This window comes from Pectinophora gossypiella, chromosome 24 (genome assembly GCF_024362695.1).
Source record: "Pectinophora gossypiella chromosome 24, ilPecGoss1.1, whole genome shotgun sequence".
NCBI classification, from domain to species: domain Eukaryota; kingdom Metazoa; phylum Arthropoda; class Insecta; order Lepidoptera; family Gelechiidae; genus Pectinophora; species Pectinophora gossypiella.
The window spans coordinates 6,740,425-6,761,525 of record NC_065427.1 but is presented as its reverse complement, the minus strand read 5'-3'; the positions used below and the strand labels follow the sequence as shown (position 1 = coordinate 6,761,525).

The 21,101-nt window shown below is 35.8% G+C and overlaps 1 protein-coding gene across 16 annotated transcripts in view; it reads right to left on the bottom strand.

Annotated features, from left to right (window-relative positions):
• Positions 1-21,101, bottom strand: part of LOC126377791 (twitchin) — a 157,227-nt gene that overhangs the window by 115,220 nt on the left and 20,906 nt on the right. For 13 of the 16 annotated variants that reach the window (XM_050025614.1, XM_050025624.1, XM_050025609.1 and 10 more), the window contains exons 2-14: positions 17,446-17,685; positions 12,845-12,984; positions 8,454-8,475; positions 7,374-7,536; positions 5,640-5,781; positions 4,089-4,224; positions 3,799-4,002; positions 3,418-3,719; positions 2,626-3,252; positions 2,105-2,277; positions 1,518-1,691; positions 743-997; positions 68-187 (exon numbers count right to left, since the gene is read on the bottom strand). In XM_050025614.1, coding sequence (XP_049881571.1) covers positions 68-187; positions 743-997; positions 1,518-1,691; positions 2,105-2,277; positions 2,626-3,252; positions 3,418-3,719; positions 3,799-4,002; positions 4,089-4,224; positions 5,640-5,781; positions 7,374-7,536; positions 8,454-8,475; positions 12,845-12,984; positions 17,446-17,618 — 2,631 coding nt within the window. In that variant the 5' untranslated portion in view covers positions 17,619-17,685. Of the gene's footprint in view, positions 1-67; positions 188-742; positions 998-1,517; positions 1,692-2,104; positions 2,278-2,625; positions 3,253-3,417; positions 3,720-3,798; positions 4,003-4,088; positions 4,225-5,639; positions 5,782-7,373; positions 7,537-8,453; positions 8,476-12,844; positions 12,985-17,445; positions 17,686-20,951; positions 21,090-21,101 lie in introns of those variants that run through there. The other 3 variants (XM_050025621.1, XM_050025625.1, XM_050025610.1) reach the window with 2 other exon arrangements.

Here is a 21,101-nt window from a genome sequence, read left to right as displayed (position 1 = left end):
TAAGGGGGCATCAGTATGCCCATATAACGACATTAATAATTTAACACTGGGCTTAAGATTCACCTACCTTCTTCTCTTCAACGTGATTCTCTTCAATCACGGATTTCTCGTCAATGGACATCTCTTCTTCAGACTCCTCGATGACGGTCTTTTCTTCTTCTTCCTCTTCCTTTTCTTCCTTCTTTTTCTGTAAATTATAACATTTTGATTACAAACATACATCTTGTGTCCATTGTGCTCAATAAAGTATTTTATCTATCTATCTACCTACACATATATCGTCAGTAACTACTGATCAAAATGAAGAAAACTGAGTAGGCTCCAAATGTGAAATATGTGACTGATTTGTATGGTTAGTGCTAACGGTTCTCATCCTAAAACCATCCAACCATGAACATAAATCTTTTACGTATCATGTTTGACCTTGATGTTTCACCTTGACCACTCGACACTCGTATCCAGTTGCCACCAGTACCTACTTCATGCAGCCCATTTTGATACTGTAAGTTTATGTATGTACAGTCATGAGCAGTATAATGTACCCACTTTAGGACTCTGTCGCACTAACATATTTGACATTTAGTGAGACTTACAGTTCAATTTGTCAAAAAAGTTAATGTGACATGGTACCAAAGTGTATACATATTAATGCTCGTGACTGTACAGCATTTCCTCGCATTGCTTTGATCAAATTCAATTATAAGTACTTAACTAATCCAGTTCAAATGACACTAAGAATTACCTTCTCCTCAACAAGAGTCAAGTCAGCACTCGACTCGTCTTCACCAAACTCGTTTTTGATGACCACTTTGTAGTTGGCGACGTATTTGGAAGAGACCTTCCTGATGATAAGACGAGCGTTGGTGCCGTCGAAGGAGGTATTGACGTCGGAAGATTCGCGGAGGACGGTGTTGTTCTTATACCAAGTGCAGCGGCAAGACTGATCCGAGGTCTTAAGGACGGCGATGAATTCGGCCTCCTCGTTTTCTTTCTTGGCCTGGAATAGGAAGGTGAACGATCTTTACTAGGATCTATTTGTCTTTATATTCGAGTAAAATCATCTCTAGTGATATCCGCGTAGTCTTGGCTTGGACTTCTGTTAGTTTATTACACAACGAGGATTGATGTGCCATTAATGCTGAAAAAAGTTACTCTACCTTCTGTAGGTCTGGGGGAGTTCACCAAATAGAGATAGAGTAACTTGTATATTTCCCCAGTGGGACTAAAAAGGCCACATTGAAGCATTCATCTAGAAAATAAATATTGCGATTTGATTTTAATTTGCATTGCGCACATACTTTCATACGCGCAAATGTCAAATAGCAATATTGCTTTTTAGATGAATTTGATTTTGAATCTGGATTTTTTGACCACCTGATCTTGTCAACCACGCAATGAATTTCTTTGCAGTTTTTAGCAATAACCTACATTTATTAAGAAAAATAAGAGAAATATAGCACCCAAGTAAAAATGAGTAGATGTCACTTTTTGCTACTAATAAATTGTATTACACTTACCAAGCTCCTGAAGTGTTTGATGATCTGAGGCTTCTCGCCTTTCTCTTCAGGGATGTCGACGATCTCGACCTGTTGTGACGTCGCTTCACCCTTCTCGTTCTTAGCGACCAGTTTGTACGAGCCCTTATCATGTTGCGACACGTTCGAGATTTCCAATTTGACTGTGAATTCGCCCTGAAAGATAAGGTGGCTTTTTGATATTTTGTTATACGAGTAAAATGAAGTGAAGATAGTTTCGGACTGATAATTTCTCACCATACGAAGAGTTTTAAGAGGAAATTATTTTCTTGATGTTGTTTGAATTGGAAAGTCACGTAAAACGTGTTTAATGTTGTTTTTTTCCTCTTGATTAAATTAATTACTTTAAAAATCTATAGAATATGCATTATCAAGCTTGTAGTATACTAGTGATTTTTGATTTTATACTATTAGTTCCAGTGTTTTTCTATTGGTTGTAGACCTTCGACTCCACTTTACACATTGACTTCAGTTCAAGCCACTTTATGTAGAATTTATTAAATACTAAATTCCAGACTCAATAAGTATACAGATATAATCAATAAGTAATAAAGTAAACACATTGTTACCTCTCTCAGAGGCTCAATAAGCACAGTATGCCTAGAGTCCTCTTTGACAGCGTTAGCTTCTTTGAACCAAGTGCATTGAGGTGCAAATTTACTTAATACTTTACATTCAACAATAACAGTCTTCTTCTTAATTATCTTAATGATCTTTGGTTTCTCTTTGATAACTGGAATGACTGTGAACAGAAAGGTTTTATTAAAACATTGTAGCTTATAATCTATTTTTTAAATCATTCCAAAATATTTAAAAAAATCTTATAACTATAAAAAAAATCAACAATAGTCTTCTACTCAGTGTCTTTAACTTTTTAAGTAATAAAACTGTATAAAATGCAAATGCCTTTCCATTGAAAGGCATTTACATATCATTATATGTATTCTGATATTTATGGGACTAAAACTTGAAAAAACTATTTATATGCACTACGATGAAGTAGAGTCCGCGTGGTATGGCTACTTACATGTACATTGAAGGATTAAACAAGAATTAACATCACATAAAAAAGGGACATTAATACACTTACTTTCAATATTGAGCGTAAGATTTGCATTGAGCTCCCCAAGTTCATTCTTAATGTTGCATTTATACAATCCGGAGTCTTCAATACCAGGATCGACAAGTTCCAAGACGATCGTGTACACGTCTTCTTTCACCTCGACCCTAGTCTTGATTTTCGACGAGTCCCTGATTTCTTTACCCTCGTGGTACCATACGATTGTGGGCTTCGGACTAGCTTTGACCTTGCATCCCATGATGACCAATTTCCCGTTGTCCTGGGATTGAATTGTGGGCTTTTCGACGAACGTCGGACCTTCGCCTTCTGGCTCTGGCTCCGCTTCGATGTTAAGATTCAAATTAGCATTGCTTTCTCCGTATTCATTCTTGACGTGACAACGGTAAGCGCCACCGTCCGCTGACGTCGGATTGGATAAGAGAAAGAGTAATTCGTAAACGTCTTCACCCATTTCGTTAGATTTGATTTCGATTTTGCTGCTAGCCTTGATGACTGTCGTGCCCCTGTACCACGTTACTTCAGCCGCCGGCTTGGCCTTGCACACACAACGCATAGTAATGAGTGTGCCATCTTCATTGGGAATGATTCGAGGTTTCTCCACGAACGACGGTGCGAAACCGTTCTCGTCATCCCCACCTAGGAAAAACCGGCTTTGTTAAACATGTGATGTTTAAAGAGAATTTCGCTTTGCTACGTGCAGCTTAGAAGCCTAAAGCTCAACATGCATTAATGCTACTGTATGCGTACTTATAACTAATTTATCATGACATATTACAAATTAAATAGAATATCCTGCTTTACCTTGGAAATTCAGAGCAATATTGGCGTTACTTTCACCATATAAGTTGACAGCGTTACATCTATAGTTTCCACCGTCTTCCCTAGTTGGACCCGAAATTTCTAAGGTCAAATTGAATGTGTCTTTAGCTATTGCCTTTCGAGACATTTTCATTTTATTCCCATCCTTTATTTCTTTATCACCATGGAACCATGTGATGTCCGGGACAGGGTAAGCCTCTAACACACATTCCATTATAAGCACATCCCCTTCTTGTCTAATCGTTGGTTTTTTCGGAAACCTTGGTGCTTTACCATCGGGAATTCTGTTTAAAAGATAAGAGAGTTAATGATTTTCCTACGTTTTGAAAACCTGCATTCATTTGTTATTTAAAAATTTCTTACTTTGGTTTGTCCCCGGATTCGAAGTTGAGGTTAATCTTAGCCACACCTTCGCCGTGCTTGTTTTTTGCCACTGCTCTGTATTCGCCCTTGTCCGAATTCTCTACGCCTAATATTTCTAGCCGCGCCATGTGATATAATGTTTGGTCCTCTTCTAATGTCATTATATATCTACTACTTTCTTTAATTTGTTTTTTACCATGGTACCTGTGTTATTTTCAAAATATTAGTATTGTTGTGCTCTTATGTGTGAGTTTATATAATTTTGATAATTTGATTGGTTGTCTCCTTACCATGTGATGGTTGGTTTCGGTTTGCCAACACATCGACATTCGAATGTGATTTTGGTACCATCATCCGATTGCCTGATGACGGGTCTCTCCGTAAACGTCGGTTTGATATAGTCCTCAGGCACGGGGGCTTCGTCGCCTGTTCCATCATTTCACTCATTAATAACTCCATTGTTAGATAATTTTAGTTTTGCAGCTTCATTCGTGTCATTATTTAAGATGTTTTCTTTTGTGTGTATATTAACGTCAGCCAGATTGGTGGAGTTAAGGATGTAAGAAATAGATATGATATATCGAATAGATACATATAATATTGTAATTTAATTATACGTGTTCATCGTTTATCTACATTTCATATCACAAACAGTACGCATGACAGTTGCTTTACATTATTACACTGTTAATTGTGCTTTGCTGAAGCAAAAATCTAACTACAAAGATATATTGCGGGGTAAATGTTAATAGAAGCTTAGTAGCGATAATAATGAAAATAGCGATGAGGGATTTATGAAGTATAACATAATATACATACTTAAAGTAATGGTAATAAAATAAAGTGTGTAGTAAACATAAATGGATCAGTGTACGTTTGTAATGAAAGTAAGTATATCAGTGTGTTTGTGAAGTGTAGCGTGGAATATGTGATCATTGATGTTGATATATGACGAAATATAACCCAGATATTAAGAAAACATCTTAAATTTAGAGAAATCAACCAAAATTATGTTAACAATACTGATATAAATATAACTCAAGTGTATTATGTAGAGTAACGACGTATTGAGAGAAATTAGTTGATGATTTTAAGCTTTGCTGCAAAATCTACTTTTACAATTATTACAAATTATAACTAGGACAGATACAGGATTAGAATCACACAATAAAACAGCAAAGGTTAAAAATTTAAGCATTTTTAGATTTTGCGTTTAACTATACCATTTTAATACTGCTTTGTTTAACTCAATAGTTATTTTGTTGAATGTCATTGTAAAGTTGTATATATTGACATGGATATCTATTTATTTTTTTTCTAAAAGCAGACATTAATATTCTACGCTATCTATAGATGTACTTATAACATCTAAAGGTTTGCTATTAACCTACATCTCCTATACCGTTCCTTATGGTAGGAGACATAAAAAAAAATATATACCTAACTGTATTAGTAAAACTTACACAATAATTACGACGTATTAGAATACCATTTATAAACAATCTACCTACATACATACTAAGTATAATGTCTATCTGACACGTAATATGTATCTAAATATTAAAGCATTTTTTTATGTCAACTACCTATTTTACAGTTCTAAGCTTAAATACAAATCTGCTATGGGAGAGTTCTCGCAATCTAGTTAGATTCAACAACCAATTAGACTCCGGCTTAACTTTTTAAACAAAAACCATTAATTGTTATTGGACCAAGAATAGTCAACACTACTACGAATGTAATCAATGTAGTCGTAACGAAATCATTCTTACTAAAGACAAATTAGCTCCCAATACTGCTAAATATGCTGATAATGTAGAAGACGGTAACACAACACTTACTGTCGAAGTTTAAGCTGATCGTAGCGTTGCTCTCGCCAAGTTCATTCTTGGCGGTCACCCGGTACTTGCCCGCGTCTTCCACAGTAACGTTGTTGATCTCCAAGGCAGCATAGTATGACTTGCCATCCTTGTTGACTGTGAGCTGAAAGGTGGAAATGGTAATTTAAATAATGAGCAGTAGTAGGAAGAAAATTTAAAAATATGCTGCCTATCATCTGTAGTGTAGTTGTGAAGAGTCTTCTAAACCGGCGAGCATGCATAAGAGTGGAAGAAGTAAAAATAGAGTGTCAGGATCGTAGTAAGAAAGAAGTTTGTTGCTGTGGTGTCCCATTATAATAAACGTTTCTTTCTTTCTTTCTTTCTTTCTAAGAGGAATTCCGTGGTCTCTGTCTACATCAACGGGAAATAGGCGTGATATTAGAATTCGACAGAATCTCCCATTAGTATGAGAACACTACGAAGGACTGCCGCTAATCTTATGAGAAGGTCCTAAATTATTACTTAATAATGCATAAAGTTACTTTCTTAAAAGACAGAACCACTATAATAGATAAATGGAGTACCTAACCAGATAAAACATAAAAAAAAACATTAAAAAAAATACAAAACTAAAAGAGGGCAAAACAACAAGCCCATATAAAGCAAGAGAAAAATTAAAGTAAAAAAGAAAAAGTAATCAAAATTAAATAAGACAGAAAACAATCTAAAATAAGTTGCATATTTAGGTCAGAAGGTCATCGTGCGAGACTCATGACACCTGGCTAGCGTCCCAGCCAACACAATTGGGGTCAAGGCCATCTCTTAGCGCTTCAAAACTAGACCTTTCTTTGCTATTTTCGCGTACACATGTCATTACATCCTCTAATGTCTTGTCGTCATGCTAGGATTTGTTATTGTTGATTGCGTAACCGAGAAAATGTTTCAATGCCACATATTTCAGTGGTAAGGATTTAATTTGTGTAAATATTAAACAAATTATGTTTTTTTAAATGATTCTTCGGATTTAGTGGTTAGAGCGTTAGGTTTACGTTGGGGACATTATGGAAATCACTTCGTGAGACTGTCCTTTGTAAGGACTTTTCAGGCATGAATCACCTGATTGTCTAAGAAGTAAGATAATTCCGTATTTCGGAGGGCACGTTAAGCCGTTGGTCCCAGGTAATAGCCGTAAAATCACTTCCACCTATTGCTCCATACTCATTCTGGTTGATTGAAGGGAGGCCTGTGCCCAGCAGATGTATATAGGCTGTTTATGATTATTTATGAAATGATTTTTAGTTGCATACACTGACCAGGGGGGTTAAAATGGTCACATCGAAGCAATTCATCTAAGAAAGCAATATTGCTATTTGACAGTTGTTTGCATTGCGCATTTATTTTTATATGCGCAAATGTCAAATTACAATATTGCTTTCTTAGATGAATTGCTTCGATGTGGCTTTTTTAACCCCCCCAGTTTTTGAAACATTCTTTCTACTTTAAATAAGCGGTTACTTATTGCGATGGTATAAGGTACTGTCAAATCTTCAGCTTAGGTAAGTGAACCACGTGAACACGGGACAACGCTAGGGAGACAGAATGGCATCAAAGGTCATATTGCATATTCACTTGTCTATTTCGAGTGCGACGATCCAATTCACAATGCTGTAATGACTAGCTACTATCAAGAAGACAAGAGCTTCAACAATATTTGCTACTTACAATTCAACCAATGAATACAAGGTTCCAGCTTACCTTATGCCTCGGGCTAGGTTTGACCTCCACGGTGTTATGGAACCAGGTGACACTTGGCACAGGCTCCGCTTCGATACGGCACTCGAAGATCAGCCGTTTGCCGTCGTCCTCTTGACGGATCGCCGGCTTGCGTGCGAACGTAGGCGCTTTCCCGTCCACTTGTCTGTTGATGAAAGTTAAGAACTGTTTATTTAAATAATCTTTACATCATCTTCCTAACATTGTCCCGTTCTTCACAGGGTCCGCTCACCTTACCTGAAGATTTGACAAGATCGGTTTTTTACAGAAGCGACTGTCTGTCTGACCTTCCAAACCGCGAAGGGGAATCCAGCCCCATACATTTCTCGAGAATGTGGGTTTCCTCACGATGTTTTCCTTCACCGCTGAGCACGTGATAATCATTTATGATCCAAACATGGATTCGAAAACAAATTCGACGTACATTGGTTTAGGCCTGTGCTGGATTCGAACCTGCAACCTCAAAGTAATAGGCAAGCGTTTTACCAACTATGCTACCACGGTTCTCTTAGATAGTTTTACATGTACTTAGAAATTAGTACTGCTTAGATCAATTCCCTAATTATCAATATTAGGTAATGGAATTTTGACAGCTATTTGGTTTAGGTCCCCGAGCCCCAAATCTGATCATGACTTCCAACTTTATAGGATTATTTTCTCTTGGTCAATTAGTATCACCAAAACATAATAATATGTTGATGTCATGTATCACATTGTTTTAAGTTTACGCGGTTATTATCATAATTAAAACACATAATAACGGGTTCTTACCGCGTTTAAATGGGGATATGAGACTCCCCACATGGGGATATGGGAGTCTCATATCCCCATTTAAACGCGGTAAGAACCCGTTATTATGTTTTTTAGTCATGTATCACTTTCAAAAAAGTACCAATGTGTTTAGTTCACTCTCATGTTTCTCTTATTCTGTGCTTCTTTCTTAGAATGTCTCACTGGTTTTTTTACAAGTTTTGCAAGTTTCTGTCGCAAAATCTTTATCCAAATTAAGAATTTGATTTAGAAATAGGTTATTCTATGCTAGACAAAAAAACAAATACTCACTTCTGTTTGTCCTCGTCAGCAGCTGCAAAAGACAATGCAATATGAAAAAGTGAAACATCAATAGCATTTTAATTGAATACTCTTCTAATAAGAATCAAATATTGAGAGTTATTGAGGACAGAAGACACGATTAATTTATTAAAAACATCATAGAAGGGAAGCTAAAAGAAAAAATAGGACGAGGAAACCAAGAAGAGCTTCTCTCTCTCTCTCTATTTAAGAGCTGCGCTCTTGTCGGTGGAGTAACCGCCATTCCTCTCTTCTTCCCGCCAAAACCTTCACCTCCCGATACGACACGACCTGCACCTTCTCTTTTATTTGTTTCATAAATGTTATCCTAGGTCTACCCCTTCCTCCCTTCCCTTCAATTTTTCCTTAAGAAGAAACCGGTCTTTTTTAAGAAGAGCTTATATGGAACAAATTAAAGAGAAAAAGAACGTCGGTAAAAATGACAAAGAATTGGCTTTTGATAGACAAGAATGGAGAATGCTACACCGATAAGAATAGATGATGACTCTTCTAATAACTTTGTTAGCTGAGAAATTCCTCTCCGCATATCTCTAACGTTCAACGGATGTAAATACGTCTGTAGCATCAAGAATTGGGAATAATAAACAAGAAAATAGTTCAGTAGACCGAGAACGTAGCCTTCACAGATCATTTGAAGTTGCTTGAAATTTGAATAACACCGTTCAGATGCTAACATTCTTGAAAACTGAATTCCGTAGAATTTCAAGGATATTTTGATCGTTTTACAAAATTCAGTCCTTACTACTGAGGATTGTATACCTACTTATTTTTGAAGAAAGTAATTTTGCGTTTCTATTTGATGTACATTATTTCTATATCTCTCGCCACTTCTAATGTCTTCCTTATTTTTTATAGTGTTTGTCTCATTGACCTTGTTCTTGATGAAATATTCAAGTATTTTTTCACAGTTTATTTTTTCTTACATTCTGTATATTTATTTGCGTTGCCACCATTGTATAAAGCATTTGTGAATATAATTTTAGATTATTATTTCAGGTTAAATCTTAGTGAGCCAATGTTTTTGGATTTTTGCAGCTCTCATGATCTTTCTAGTGAACATATATTGCGATTTTTAATTCAAATTTTGGAGTAGTGTAGACTGTTGTACTTCTTTCGTGGCTCTAAAATATTATTGAATTTGTCCTACCTATTGTTTGTTGCTCGTTGCGTTATTTTTGGGTTTAGCAATGTCAGTTCAGTAGTACGCTCAAATCGCTTTTATTCTTGAAATGCGATATTCATATTGTGAATGCATACACATAAAATCTCTTTATATACATACTTAGATCGATTCCACAAATTGTACTGTATTCATGTGTTATGTCTGATTGTTGAAATTCTAGTTCTGTGCAATAAAGTATATTTGATTTGATTTGATTTGATTTGATTCCCATTTACACAAACAACATCCATTAGAACCTTGAGTTTTCCAGGAATTCATTATTTAAACCGACCTGTTACTTGGCACTTCATTCTTAATGAGTAATAAGAGTTAAATACGTTCGAGTGCTCGTCACGATGTTTACAAAAGTCTGACTTTTCGTTAGATTGTCGTCATGTAGCATTTAGCGAAGCGCCTCTACGGTTGCCAACGCATGTGTGGTGAAAATATACATACTTACTGACGCAAAGGACGAATTTGTAACAATAATAATATGTATCTTCTTATATTTATAAGTGTCTTACTGACACAGTTTTATATTCTATGAAAATTCTTTTTGAATCCGTTATTCCTGTCGTGTGATCGATCACTAAATATGAATTTGGTGCGAATAATGCAAAGTCGGGTTTTCACTGGAGGAAAAGTATGCTATAGCAATAGATCTATTGCATTATTTTTAATTACTCACTTATTGTTTATCACTCTTATTTCCTCAATTAGATCTACTTAGTTTGAAAAATATTTAGTCCGAGCGTCTTTTTGACTGTTTTCATTTTGATTGTCTTAAGATGAAGAAAGACGTCGCTTTCGAGTTGTTAAATATATTTAACAATAGTATACCATGACCGTGATTAAGTATATATATTTCTCATATAATTTCCTTAAAGTTTTCGATCCTACTTTTCTCTTCTTTAATAAAACAATGCAGTAATATTGCTGTGTATCATCGAGTTTCGAATATTGGATGCTCTCTCGTCACTTTTGGCTCACCGACCGTTCGCGTGGGTTACCAGTCAACAGTAAATTTTTTGTCGACATTTTATTCTTGCCAGTGACTAACGCTGTTATTTCTGAAGGCATTTTTATTACTCCAGTATTGGATTACTGGGTAATGTCGGGATAAATATTTGGTTTTATTTTGCAATGTTTTGATTGCTAACCTAGCTGAGGCAGATGTTTCCTGGCGGATAGGTTTTGGTCTCCAACGAGTATACTTTACTCTAAATAAAAGAAAACAATGTACAGGATTGAAAGTAATGTAACTAGAAATGCCACGTTTCTTATCAACTTAGATACGTTGCGTCTAATTTTATAATGTCGCTTGGCAATCATCGCATTTCTGCCAAACGAATGCTAATTTCCATGTAAATCAGTTATTACATTTATCGTATTTTATTTGAATTCAGAAGTTAAGTTCTTACTTTGGTGTGTTGTTCAATAAAGTACTTACTTCTGAATATAAATTTTGATACACGATAAATCTAATAATTGATGAACATGGAAATTAGCATTTGTTTGTAGATATATATTGTGTTGACTCTTTATTAATGTTCTCGATTTTCATGACCTATAGTTGCATAATTGTCAAAGATGATACTAGTGTACCATCAATGTGTTTAGCAATCCTTTTAAATCAGTTTATGAACTCCTTGAATAAATATTTTAAAATGTACGGTAGCATTTAAATTATTAGTTGCTACTGTGTTATTCTACATAATATATATTTCCTTTTGACATGACTTGTTGTAAATTTGTCTCCGTTGACATTTACTACTTGGCTAGACAAACGGAACGCTGAGAGCTTTCAGATTGAATCTTTTTCTTATAAAGATTTTTACACTACTACAGATTTTGTTTTTTTCCTCATTTAATAAGATCAGGGGGATCGAACAGATCGACGGCCTTCGTGGTCCAGTGGTTCGAATCCCGGTGGGGACATATCACAAAAATCACTTTGTGATCCCTAGTTTGGTTAGGACATTATAGGCTGATAACCTGATTGTCTGAAAGTAAGACGATCCGTGCTTCGGAAGACACGTAAAGCCGTTGGTACCGGTTACTATTTACGTGACTAATCGTTACGTAAGCCATGTCACGGAGCTTTGGCGACTCAATAATAACCCTGACACCAGGGTTGATGAGGTTGGTATTCCACCTTACAACCCACACGATAAGAAGAAGGAGGATCGAAAAGGTTGTGTTGTCAATGTTAACAAATTTTAGATCCTCACTGCGAACTGTATAAAAATGTATTCACGTCCTTCATCGAATGATACACAAACGTATTTTGGACAAAACACGTCACTCTCATATACAATTGGGCAATGTCCATCTGCTAGGCTAAATAAAGCATTATGTTCATTCACACTTTCGTCTCTGCTCTTGTAATATTGAGTCATATCACATAAGTAGACTCTAATAATTGCTGCCAATTTTGTACGTGGGATGAGCACTTTGGCAAAGTGTTCTTTAGAATGTGTGACATTGGTTTCAGCATGCTATTTAACACTTAAAGTCACTCATGACGAATAAGGTTAATACGTCTATTATTTGTCACTGAACCTTTAATTATAATTTTAGTTGAATAATCATAGGTAAAATTATATGAGAGCTTATCCCGCTCTGGTTTTCCAAAGGTTCTATAAAAACTTCTTCTTAATAAGTCTTCTGGCTAGTTTTGAGACATTTTAAGAGACATACAAACATAATCAGATTGTTTATAATAATCATCTTCATCATTCACTGTGTTTTCATTATTCCTCTTCATCTGTTTTATTTTCTTCTTTAACTTAAAAAGTACAAAACAGTAGTACAGTAGTAGTTGCTTAAAGAGAAGGTGCAGGTCGTGTTGTATCGGGAGGTGAAGGTTTTGGCGGGATGAAGAGAGGAATGGCAATTACTCCACCGACAAGAGCGCAGCTCTTAAATAGAGAGAGAGAGAGAACTTAAAAAGTGAACAATCCTAAAGACTTGGAGTGGAAGTTGTCTATGTTCTTTTATATACATATAAATGTTATTGTTAATAGTTTTATAGCATTCATTCAATCAAAAGTTCTTCAGGTGTCCTGTTATCTTTATGGAATAAAGTTGTACCTTTCAAGTCTCTAACTTATGTCTATCAAAGCCTCTATTAATTTGTGTTTCAAAATTTTGTTCCGTGTGCAACAGACAAATTGAAACTATATAAAAGTGAACTTACGGCTGAAGTTAAGGTTGATGGAAGCGGCCACCTCGCCCATCTTATTCTTTGCCTTAACTTTGTAGAGGCCTGCATCACTCTCGATCACATCGTCCAGTTCAAGCACCACCAAGAACTTGTTGTTGGCGATGCTCTGGATCCTGAGGAAGTAAATACGTAATATTAGAATTTAAAAAGAAACACTAACACAATTACCTCGACCATTATAGACGACGATACGGGTCACCAACTATTACGTTGGTCTAACAAAAGAAAGCTTGCTGAAGAACCTAATTGGTAAATATTCGTGAGCTTATACCATGTTGATGTTAAAAAGAAACAAAAAAGTTTGACTTTGTGCAAAGTTAAAGAAGCTAATGTCAGGATCGTACTATCGCTGTTAGTGATATTCCGTAGTCTCTGCTTACCCCAATGGGAAATAAACGTAACATCTATGTAATGAATGAGAATTTGTCTGCACTAGATAAAACTGTATCGCGGGAGACCAAAAGTAATATAAAAGGGATAAACAGTCATAGATATTAAACTCCGCCCCGCAACTTCTACTGAGGTTAACAATAAATTGGTGAACAGTAAAAAAGGAAGAAGAATAAAAGTATTGGATATGTTCGTATGTCACTTTAGATAGGACGAGATCCTGAAGTTGATGTCAACGAGAAAATGTGATGATAAGTAGTGTGAAAGTATCGTGGTTTCAAGTCTAACTCAAAGTTTGGTTTGGTGTTTGAAGATTGAAACTCGAAATTTTGTCTCAAACCATAAAGATGTTATAACAGTAACATCAATGTAAAATAAACATCCAAGAGAACAAATGCTTTGCAAAGTTACGAAACACCATCATTAACGATCAACCAAGTCATGTTCAAGGTCATTCTAACGAAAATAGATTTGCATTCTATGTTTGGGGCGATAAAAATATTTTCGGAAAGTATCTTTTCACTGCAAATTTTTAGCTCTACTAATTACTCCATTATAATTTTATGTAATATAACGAATCGTTAGTAAGTACTTACAGGAATTTATCGTAAAACATTTAATAAGTAATTTAAAGAGAAAATAGAATCATTGTCACAACTTAGGGGATATAGTACAAAAAAGATATTAGAAATGAGAAGTTCTTGTATTAGTAACTGACTATTAGATAATAAAAATTTTTCATCAGAATTTATTCCAACCATATCTGGTGATGTTAAGAAAAAGCGTAGTAAGTAGTTAAACAGGAATTAACTTGGAGATGTTCTTAGAAAAGGGTTTAGTACGATCTACTCTGAACCGGCGTGCGTGTACGAAATGATTGATGAATGTGGAGGAAGCTAGAGAAGTGCGTTAGGTACGAAGCAAATTGAATTCCATAGTCTCTGCTTACCCCGGTGGAAAACAGGCGTGAGTTTATGTGTGTATGTATTAAAATAAAAAAGACAATACCCTTAAAAAAAGATTTGAAAAGTCAAAAGAAACACGATACATCCGATGACTAACATCCGACAGCAAAGAAACTGAGACAGAGTATATATCTTAAGAGCAACGTACGGCACATAGGTACCAAACTCGTAAGTAGACTCAATTTTACCAAACGAAAATACTATTACATTTGCCGGTTTGCCAAGTGTGTCAGCTTACCGCCAGCACCCACCATACACATCAAAGGAAGTAATAGAGAAAACAAATCGTAAAGCATGCTCAAGGTGATATAGAACGTTGACCCAAAATGTTGAGACAGATTTCAGCACTCGTTTGTCATTAGAAATGACAACAAAGATGATAGAGACAGTTATGACCCACAAAAAAGACGTCCATGAAAAGGGTTACTAAGTGATTCAATGTTGGCAAAAAGTTAAAAGACAAAGATATAGCAGAAAAGAAAGACAATAGACACATTGAGACAATAGACACTATGAAAGAAGACTGTTGCAAAGACTATCAGGCCTATGTAAAATCATAGAAGGAAAGAAAGAAGAAAAGAGAGGAAAGGGGAGACCAAGAAGAGCTTACACGGAACAGGTTAAAGAGAAGGCGAACGTAGTGTCTTATAAGGAAGTTAAAGAAATGGAGAATGCTTCACCGACAAGAGCGTAGCTCTTAAATTAATGATGATGATGAGCAAAAACAAACTGATAACAGCATTACTATATGTCTGTAATGCATAAGTTCTGTTAAAGTTATTAGACAGTGATATACAATTGATGAAACATGTTTTGTAAGGAACAGTGGGTCCACACCACTAGACAAGGACAGACGATAACTCCGAACAGATGATACCAAGGTGTCTTCAGTGAGATGTCAAAACTCGACGACATGCCATATTGCGCGTGGTGGATAGCATCCAAATGGCTGTTAATGTTACACGGGCCATTGACAGAGCTAATTCTGAATGACAACTGATCGACAGAGACGAAGGGGTCCAAATTCCGATAGAAAGATGCATTGATACAAATAAAAGGAAAGTTGCAAACAAATTAGATTGGTGTTACATGTGGTGTAGGAGGTTTTGCTCTATGAGTTTTAAAAATATTAACAGTCAGACTAAGAATACTTAGCAGAGAGGCCGGAATATGTAATTTACTCCATTTGACAAAGATCTAACAGAAATCTCAACGAGGTGTAGGTATTTAGGTCGTCTTCCTATAGATAGACCTCTGACTATCCTAATTGGGATATAGTCATGAGCTTATGTTATGTTGTTATGTTATACTCATAAAGATTTTTAGATATTGGCTGCAGATAAAACAATAATATTAATAACTCAATAGTTTTTGTATTTATTTGAAGATATAATTCTAAGTAACGTTATTTTAGAAAATTATTGGGCGGGGAGGGCTTTAAGAACATAGATTTCAAAGAAAAACAAGTATTTAATAAGTGTGAAACTAATAATATGTCCATTGCAAAACGATCATTTCCAAACCCTAAAGATGATTTGATGAGAAGTAACGAATGCTACCTATTTAGCGAATTAATGAATATAATGTAAGCAAATGATGTTTATATTCAAATCAACTAAACTCTGACAAGTTGAAATTTCAATTTCTCAGAATTAGATGACTGACCGACTTGTTTATTTGATTTTAGACAGAAACAGGTAGATTAGACAAACATACATAAAAAAACACAAAATGTAAACAGATCTAAGAATAGATATTTAGCAACACCTGACCACCCACAGACGGAAAAGAGGAATAGTTATAGGAACATCAATGAAACGTGATTTATTTTGGGAGATTTGATTCAAAAAACGAATGAGTTCCGCAAAAAAAGTATAAAATTTATATTTAAGATGAGCAGAGACCTTGAAGAAAAAAATGTAAAAAAAATATATCTAAATGCGACACAATTACACATTAATGTATCATAACAATGAATAATTGCTACTCTAAAAATATACGTAATGATGTAGTTGTGAATAACATAGCATGTTTTTTGATTTTAATAATGTCAGCCATCCCTCGATTAGGTATCAATGAATTATTTTCCTTCGCAAATACCTTTGGTTCTACAAATAGCAATTTAATCATAACGAAAAATCCGAAGAATTCAGCTCACAAATACTCTCATAACAAAGCGTCACGCCTGTATCTCTGAAGGGACAGTCGACATACTGAACGAAAAAACTACAACAAAACAATGGTTTTTAATACCATTAAAATGGAACAATAATACGTGCAGAGCAAAACACGCCAAGAGTAGACTATGCTGTTAACATAATGATAATTGACAACAAAGCATATATAATAGATCCTACTGTTGAATTGGAACCAACCCACATCAACCAGAAGGAATAAGGAACATACCACTACCGTTTCTCTATGAGTTGGACTTTCTCTCTAATCGAACCTTCGGCTACCACTTCGAACAGACGCTCCCATCACCGCACCCGATTCATGCCGGAGTCCCACAAGGCTCTATCCTCTACCCTTCACTGTTTTCACTATACACTTAACCACTTCCGTGGTCGACTGGTTGAGCGTTGGAGTCACGATCCGGAGGTCCTGCGTTCGAATCTCGGTGGGGACATAGCACAAAAATTACTTTGTGATGGTTAAGATATTACAGGCATTACATTGATATGAGTACGTAGTCATTACATGAGTCATATCAGGGGTAAATACCCCTGACCCAGGGTTGATATTGTTGTTAATATTGAGGGGCCATTTGGCATTTGGATTAACCCTGGCACCAGGGTTGAAGGCGTTGGTAATTCACCTCACAATAGAAGAAGACTATAATAGTCAACCCTACATAAATACATACATAAGATCACGCCTATTTCCCGTATTCCAAAGAGACCTCTTACCACTTTAAAAAACTACGAGTTGGATATAGCCACCAACAACGTTGGATATAGCAATAGCCCTTTTCACAACAACATAACAACACATCCATCGCAAGATGAACGAATTAACCACGCCTCACCGAACTTTCTGTTAAAGCAACGTGATAGGTGATGATCCGTATCGCTGTATATAGTGGTCGAGGCAACTGTATTGGGGAAACTACATAAATTAATTGATGCAAGCAACTCATTGGTGCAAGTCCAGTGTCGGTATACGAAACGGCGCTCCCCGTTGCAAAAGACAAAACTATATCTAATAAAAAGTACTTACTTAAACTTAGTCCTATTATCCTCTTTGAGCAGCTCATCGCTGCGATACCAGCATATCTCTGGTTTGGGAGAAGCAAGGAGTTGGCACTCGAAGACGAGTTTGTTCCCGTCGTCTTCTTGGCGCAACTGCGGCTTCTGTGTGAAGCTCGGGGCTAAATCGTCTGACACCCCCATCTTGTTAGCTGGTCATCACGACATTTGACACGGTGAATGAGGAATTGGAAGAGACTGGCTCTTCGACCTGTTGGACAAAAGATTATGTTAGATTTGCTAGAGATTTTGAGGCCGGTGACATTTTGGACGTGTTTTAATACGAATTTGCATGGTACGAAAGCATACGATCACTATATCGTTGTTTTACACTGAAAAACCACATTTGGATGCAAGTTTTATTAATTAAGCCTCGTAATAGAGAAGCTTGTTTCAATCCAAGTCATAATTTGTGATCTCAATTTTTACCATGGGTGTTTTTAAAAGGCCACATAGAAGCAATTCATCTAAAAAAGCAATATTGCAATTTGACATTTGCGCATTTAAAAGTAAGTGCGCAATGCACGGTGAAACGCTTAGATGTGGCGTTTTTAACCACCCTTGATTGAAATTAATTTAAAGAAGTTGACGTTTTGTTTAAAAGGCGCCTACGTGGTTTTTAAGGCGACGACAAGATTTATAACTCGAGCGTGTGCGCGCTCCCATAATACATGCACGGTTGTGATTGAATGGATTGAAAACGTGTCCAACGTGCGACCGGTCCTAATAGTAAATAATGCAGTAATTAACAACTTTAAAGAAGCATCGCAAGCCCGTAACGAATATCAGTCGTTGCATGCAGCACAGCGTTGTGTTAGATAAATCAAATCTAGCGTAAACAAAGTTCAAATTAAATTGAATAATGCTAAATTAAAGACGTGTCGTGGACGTTGAATTAATGCGGCTGATTGTAAGATACCTTTTCATGAACTATCGGGTATATATGTACATTGGGACCTTGAAATTGGAATCACTGATCAAAATCATGACCTAGCACACATGACGGGCGATTATAGATGCTTCCATAATGTCAAAATATTTTATCGGACGTATGGCAACGTGTATCACCTTTATTTATCTATAGTAAGTTTCAGTATCATTTGTATGTAATCCATTTATGTTAAGCATAGCTCAGCTGTAAGATTTTAAATACGATTTCCGGGATTGATGTTCTTGAAAACTGTTTCATCATTTCTATGTTAGATCGCTACGGATATGAAACTTTTTGTAAACGACTCTAGATTTATTACATTCTCAATTTTTACTTCAAGGTTAGATTTAAATGAAATCATATTAGTATTTGATATTCTATGTTCTATAGTATTTTGAAGATTATAAAAAGTTTGAGCCTTTGCATACAATCTATATTAGCTGTCCTAGAATCTATATTAGTGTACAGTTGACTTGTGAAGATATACTTTTCACGTAATAAGATTTTGGTTATTTTGAAACTAGGTACTAAAATATTCAATGTAAATTACAAAACCACATGGCTCTTAATCAATGCCAAAGTTTATGCATCCGGTTTTAAATTTTGTGCAAAACTTTAGAAGCGTATTCTGTTAATACAGATCTAAGTACTTACTTATTGAAATAATTACTTTCAATATTGGAAACTAGGATAACGTTTGAATCTTTGTCTGTTTTAGGATATATATTTCCTTATATTACCGTAGAGACTGATGTAAAGTGATTGGATTCAAATCAATTGCAAACAACAGTTCATTTATTAAAATCCTCTGAATATCTGACTTATGTTTCTACAGATTTAACGTGGATTAGTCTCTGATGCGCTTAGGGTTCTCCGCCGGTAAAAAATCATAGCTGCCTCTGTTGAGATGAGTGAAATAAAAAAAAATTAAAGATGATAATCGTTGAAGAAAAACTTGAATAAGTTTTCAAATTGTATTCCATGGTCTACATAAAAATATATGTTTAAATATTGAACTAAACGTTAACCCTATTGAACACATTATCTAGAAAGTTCTAGATTCTGAAGATTTCATATTGAAGTAGCTAAAGATCTAATGCTAAATTCAAAGTATGTATGTTCTAAGAAAAGTAAAGAATAGTTATAATATCTAATCTTCGGTAGACAATATTGCCTTGCATATCAATTCGCATGTTGTCAAAGGTCAAAACTTGAAATATCAAAATGAAATCAACAAAAGTACCCAAAGATAACGTAACATAAGCTCACGACTGTTTCCCAGCAGGGTAGTCAGAGGTACATCCATCGCAAGATGAACTAAGTACTACCTCACCGAGCTTTCTGTTAGACCAACGTAAGAGGTGGTGAGCGGTATTGCCATATATAATGGTCGAGCCAACTGTGTTAGTGAAAACTGCAATATCCAAAGGTGCAACGTGAAAATAATATGCTGTTGACATTGTTTCAACTGTTTCAAGTTTATTTATTGAACGTGCAACAGACAACGTATTGACAGAATTAATGCTAGCCAATGTGACCAATTGGCAACGAACAGCAGAAATAAACGGAAAAATTGAAAATACAGTAACTGAAGTGGGTACATATAGGGTTCTTGACTTTGCATATTTTACCAACAGCATACTTATCTATGTGATATTGACGTAAAACTAAAATAGCAACATATGCAAAGTTTTCAAGGTCGTATAAAACATCAAGAGATTCTTATTTTTTATAAGCTTCATTTTTTTTATTTTTGTCAATCCAAGTCAAATAGACAATAATATTTTAATAATTCTCAAGTAAGTTTTTTAAAGTGCTAAAGTTCTGCAGAAAACAGTGATTATATAAAATTCTATAATCCTCCGTATCAATTTCCAGGAAGCAACCGAACCAAAATCGTGTAAAACAAAATCAGTTCCAATACGAAATAGTTCACCAATCGTAAACACGACGAGTCATCGATCAGAGCTCGTTGAAAGACATACATCAGAAGCATTATATCTGTCGGAGCGATCAGCTCAAGAGCTCTTCAGCAAAGCAAGTGAGTCACACGGTCAGCGCCATCTAGATTCACAAGGTGAAGTGTACCAATGTGGGTGTCTAGTGTTAAAATCTTCAGTGCAAACGAAACGTCTCGGGCTATTTCTGTAGCAACCGAAGGCCTCACAAAACTCGCCGTTTCTGAGCGCAGAACTTTTATAACATGCACCTTACTTCCGACGATTACCTAACATTCGGTCCCGAATTTTATCGGCTCCAGCAGCGATTTCCGCTATTAAAAGATTATGCTATTTCGAATTTTAAGGTTACGTCGTTTCCGCAACCTGGGAATATGGATTTGCGGTGGAATTTGAGTCGGATCGCCCACGTGATTCGAGCGCGACCCAAATCATGCCGTGTAATCCGAATTGATTTTCCAACCGGACACTTCTTAAAATGATTTTCCCACATCATCCAGAATTTTAACAATTTTATCGGAGTTAAGTTTAGTTTAATAACAATAATAACAAAAAACACCTCAGCCAAAACGTTTCAGAGAAACATACCTAAAAAATATCTAACGGTAATCCAATCACTGCACTTGTCACATACACTACAATCGATCGAGAACTTGACGAAGGCTATCCGAAACTGTGTTCGAGTGAGAATTCGTGCCGGCGGCGGGACGCGTCGGTTCGTTTTCGAAATCGTAACTA